Below are 5,000 nucleotides of genomic sequence, written 5' to 3'. Positions count from 1 at the left end.
CGGCTACGACGTGGAGAAGAACAACTCCCGCGTCAAGATCGCAGTCAAGAGCCTCGTCACCAAGGGTACCCTGGTCCAGACCAAGGGCACCGGTGCATCCGGCTCCTTCAAGCTCAACAAGAAAGCCGTCGAGGCGAAGAAGCCCGCCAAGAAAGCCGCAGTCCCCAAAGTAAAGAAGGTGGCCGCCAAGAAGCCCGCCGCGGCGAAGAAGCCCAAGAAGGTAGCAGCCAAGAAGGCCGTCGCCGCAAAGAAGTCCCCCAAGAAGGCCAAGAAGCCCGCTACACCCAAAAAGGCCGCCAAGAGCCCCAAGAAGGTGAAGAAGCCCGCCGCAGCGGCCAAGAAGGCAGCCAAGAGCCCCAAGAAGGCTACAAAGGCAGCCAAGCCCAAAGCCGCCAAGCCCAAGGCAGCCAAGGCCAAGAAGGCAGCCCCCAAGAAGAAGTAAACCTATTACAAACAGTGTTCTACTCGATACATGTTGTACCACAAAAGGCTCTTTTAAGAGCCACCCACCTCTTTCCATAGAAAGCGCATTGATTTCCATGTACTACCTGTCGTGGAAAAGAAATTACGCACACTAGGCTACTTTTACGCACACAACATTGTCCCACTCTGGGTGTGTGCGAAGGGAGAGGCATATAATAGAGGGCCAAAATGGCTCAGAAATTCGACCTCACGAGTGCACCCTCACCAGCCATTTTTATATATGAGCCACTGGGCTATTCCCGTTCAGAGGCAGGCTGCTGTGATGTGTTACAAGTGCCATGTAATAACAATAACAATACTATAGTGGCTTCGAATTGAAACTCACGAGTGCACCCTCAACAGCCATTTTTATATATGAGCCACTGGGCTATTCCCGTTCAGAGGCAGGCTGCTGTGATGTGTTACAAGTGCCATGTAATAACAATAACAATACTATAGTGGCTTCGATTTCAAACTCAAGAGTGCACCCTCACCAGCTGTTTGTTTCCCATTTGGAGAGAAATAATGTGTGGATGTCATTTCGGACATTTTGGCGCTCACGCGAAATGACACAAAGTAACAAAGTCGGAGGGAAACAAAGTAGCCTCTCACTCGCTGCCTGTGGGTGGGAACCGGCTTAGGGCTGTCTGTCTGTCCATCTGTCTGTCCCTCGCTCCAATTGGATAAGGCCACACCGGCCCGGTGGCCAATCGTTGCCTCTTGTGGCGAGGTATATGTACGGCTCTCGAAGTGGCGAGCGGCTCATTCAGACTTTCTGTGACTTTCTCAAGCTACCAATATGAGCGGAAGAGGCAAAACCGGAGGCAAGGCCAGGGCGAAGGCAAAGACCCGTTCATCCCGTGCTGGCCTCCAGTTCCCCGTGGGCCGTGTGCACAGGCTGCTGCGCAAAGGCAACTACGCCGAGCGTGTGGGCGCTGGCGCACCAGTCTACCTGGCCGCCGTACTCGAGTACCTGACTGCTGAGATCCTGGAGTTGGCCGGCAACGCTGCCCGTGACAACAAGAAGACTCGTATCATCCCCCGTCACCTGCAACTGGCCGTCCGTAACGACGAGGAGCTGAACAAACTGCTCGGCGGTGTGACCATCGCTCAGGGTGGTGTGCTGCCCAACATCCAGGCAGTCCTACTCCCCAAGAAGACCGAGAAGGCAGTCAAAGCCAAGTAAATTCGCTACTGCGACTTCAACTTGACTACTCAACCCCCAAAGGCTCTTTTAAGAGCCAACCACCTAGCTCTCCAAAAGCGCAAAGTACCTTTCTATGACCGCAATACATTGAGTGGGTGTATACACAACTATTTCGACATTCTGTGCCCACATGAGGCCTTGCATGAACAACAACACCTACTTGGCCTCATTTGCCATAGCAGGCTAGCATTAGATGATACGTGCCTATAAGCTGTCACTCTTGACTTTGGCGACTATTATTGCGCGTAAAGGGCCGGCGGCGTCCTATTGCGCGCGCACCGGGAGTTTGAGTTTTGGAGAGGCCGGGCCTCCCGTCCAATGGCCAACGGAGGAGGCCTGCGAAACGGGCCAATCGGGGTGGTGGGGAGATGGTGTCCAATCAGCAGGCGCCACTGCCGGCTTTATAAACTTCACATAGGCATTTCGAGGCTATACTCCCGACTGTCAGAGCAGCGCCATGGCCAGAACCAAGCAAACCGCTCGCAAATCCACCGGTGGCAAAGCCCCCAGGAAGCAGCTCGCCACTAAGGCTGCTCGCAAGAGTGCCCCGGCCACCGGCGGTGTGAAGAAGCCTCACCGTTACAGGCCCGGCACCGTGGCTCTGAGAGAGATCCGTCGTTACCAGAAGTCCACTGAGCTACTCATCCGCAAGCTGCCCTTCCAGCGCCTGGTGCGAGAAATCGCCCAGGACTTCAAGACCGACCTGCGCTTCCAGAGCTCCGCCGTGATGGCCCTACAGGAGGCTAGCGAGGCTTACCTGGTCGGCCTGTTCGAGGACACCAACCTGTGCGCCATCCACGCCAAGCGGGTGACCATCATGCCCAAGGACATCCAGCTGGCCCGCCGTATTCGCGGAGAGCGCGCATAAATGAGGATGACCTGAACTCGAATATCCCCCAAAGGCTCTTTTAAGAGCCACCTCCATATTTCCATCAAAAAGGCACAATTGTTCCATGTATACACGCACCTCTACATTAGCCACCATGTATGTTGTTCACTAACACGTCTAAAAGCTACGTATTGCACCTTTTTAGTTGCCTGAAGTCTAGCTTCAATGTTTGTGTGTGTGTATATACACAACCATCTGGCATCATCCACTTCCTTTGAACTATATAGTAACACAGTAAAATGCTTTACAAAGGAGGGGAAAAAGAAACGAGTGATAATATAGGCCGAATAGTAACAAGAATTGTGTTCAGATGAATAATTGACACTATTAGTTGTGTGTAATAATAGCCTTGCATGCAGTCCAGAAAAAACATTGCATGCCAACTTACTTTGAAAGTCCCATGTTGCAGTGCTGCTGAGAGACTCATGCAGAGGCCCAAACTTTACAATGGAGCACGGAGGCCATCTTGTGGTTAAATGTGGGTACTGCACCTCATGGTGAGTCCCTTTCAGCATTTGCTCTTTAGGCCAGCGTTTCCCAAACGCGGTCCTGGGGTCCACAAGGGGTGCGCGTTTTGCGTTTTGCCCTAGCACTCCACAACTGATTCTAATACTCCCAGCTTGATGATGATGAGTTGATTATTTGAATCAGCTGTGTAGTGCTAGGGCAAAAACTCCCAAAATGTGGCCCGAGTTTGGGAAACCCTGCTTTAGGCTAATACTAGCCTATTAGGATGACTTGGTTCGATCGCTTTAATGGCAACTGCTGAACTCTGGTTTCACTAATTACTTGTCCCAGGTCACCATTATGAATCCAATAGCAAAACAAATGTTTCAAAATAGCTCAATAGTGAAAAAAGGCCAGGAAATGATGGGTTCTCAGCAATATTTCACCAACAACCAATCACTATTCACGCATAGACATTAGGATCATCAACAAATATTCCTAAGTCATACTACAAAAGGGTTGTAACGAAATGGATTTGTCTGTTCAATGCAAGTTCAACGTCAAAGAAAAAGTGCATCACCACAACAAACGTGTCTTTAGATACACTGTAAAAAATGACTTTGTGGAATGTACTCAAGCTATTACAGTCAACAAAAGCACACGTCATATTGTTGAGTAGATCTTTTTGCTTGTTTTTATGAGTAGATAAGCTTGAGTAAGTTGAGTTGATGTGGTCCAATACATTGAGTAAAGATGATAGAGACGTAAAAAGGATTATATTACGTTGATTCGACTCAAATAGACATTGTGTTATTTTACCTGAATGATTCATCCTATTATGTATTTAGACCAACTTACTTTGGATTCACTCAATCACATCCCTTAAGAGAAAAGGTATCCGGACACCGGGAATCCATTTATTTAAACATCAACGGTTTGCAAAACATCTGTTATTATGAGTTGACAAATTACGTAATTGCAATCAACACTGCAGGTAAATCATGATTGCTGCAGGTAGGCAACACCGTAGAAATAGGAACTACAACACTAACAACAAGTGACATTTACTCCTGATGTACTGACTGACCTGTTGCAACCTCTACAACCACTGTGCTTATTATTTGACCCTGCTGGTCATCTATGAACGTTTGAACATCTTGGAGAAAAATGTGTGAAACCACTGCCTATATGAGGAGCTGTCGTTGTTTGTTTTATTACCACATACTTATGGAAATTGCACCGGTTGAGAGATGATGGCTCTCTTGTGCCTACGGTGAAGGGTACTTCTGATCCAGCAGGTGGTGCTAAGATCCCTCCCTATATGACTTGAATGATGAGTTGATTTATTCCTTATAGCTCCTAATGATTTTAAGGCCAGTGTTGGCAAACATTACTTGTGCTCCAGCAGGTGGCCATGACATCCCTCCCTATATGACTTGACTGACCAGTTAGTTGATGGACTCCTTATAGCTCCTAAATTTAATGATTTTAAGGCCAGTGTTGGCAAACATGACTTCTGCTCCAGCAGGTGGCCATGAAATCCCCCCCTATATGACTTGACTGACCAGGTAGTTGATGGACTCCTTATAGCTCTTAATGATCTCAAGTGTCTGTGTTTTTATGTGGTTAGGAGTTTTGCTCACTGCGTGTCCCCCTTCCATTTCAGTGTTTCCCAACTCCAGCGGTAGAGTAGGCTACCCCCAACAGGACCCATTTTTCTTGTAGGCCTGGACAGCCACAGCTGATTGAACAACCTGTCACCTAAATTACCAAGTCCTCAATGAGTAGAATCAGGTGCAACAACAACAACAACAACAACAACAACAACAACAATATGAGGAGAGGGACACAGTGTACTAGCTGATCTCCCAGTTGTCACAGTTTGGCCTTGTGTTCCACATAGCCTATATCAGTATTTGAGTATGTTTCCCGCGCACTTTAGTTGCTTTCACGTCATCTTTGAAATCGCTCCTCCCTAGTCCCCTAGAACGAGCG

General features: G+C 48.4%; 3 protein-coding genes across 3 annotated transcripts in view; all 3 read left to right on the top strand.

Moving 5' to 3' along the window:
* Positions 1–442, top strand: part of LOC311118968 (histone H1-like) — a gene marked incomplete at both ends in the record, with an annotated part of 624 nt that extends 182 nt beyond the window's left edge. The window contains one exon of the mRNA XM_084193715.1: positions 1–442. This exon is cut by the window's left edge and continues 182 nt beyond it. Within this exon, the coding sequence (XP_084049841.1) occupies positions 1–442 (442 nt within the window).
* An 819-nt stretch (positions 443–1,261) lies between these two features.
* On the top strand, positions 1,262–1,648 carry LOC311118966 (histone H2A; the record flags this gene model as incomplete). The annotated part of the gene is made up of 1 exon (XM_084193713.1): positions 1,262–1,648. One exon carries the CDS (start codon positions 1,262–1,264, stop codon positions 1,646–1,648), a length of 387 nt encoding a protein of 128 aa, XP_084049839.1.
* A 478-nt stretch (positions 1,649–2,126) lies between these two features.
* Positions 2,127–2,537, top strand: LOC311118963 (histone H3.2; the record flags this gene model as incomplete). Its single annotated transcript, XM_084193711.1, has 1 exon — positions 2,127–2,537. The coding sequence occupies one exon, from the start codon at positions 2,127–2,129 to the stop codon at positions 2,535–2,537; it is 411 nt and encodes a 136-aa protein (XP_084049837.1).
* Between the last annotated feature and the right edge of the window lie 2,463 nt (positions 2,538–5,000).

Source organism: Coregonus lavaretus, assembly GCF_964263955.1.
Source record: "Coregonus lavaretus genome assembly, contig: HAP1_SCAFFOLD_2116, whole genome shotgun sequence".
Lineage (NCBI taxonomy): Eukaryota > Metazoa > Chordata > Actinopteri > Salmoniformes > Salmonidae > Coregonus > Coregonus lavaretus.
This window is presented reverse-complemented; position numbering and strand designations above follow the sequence as displayed.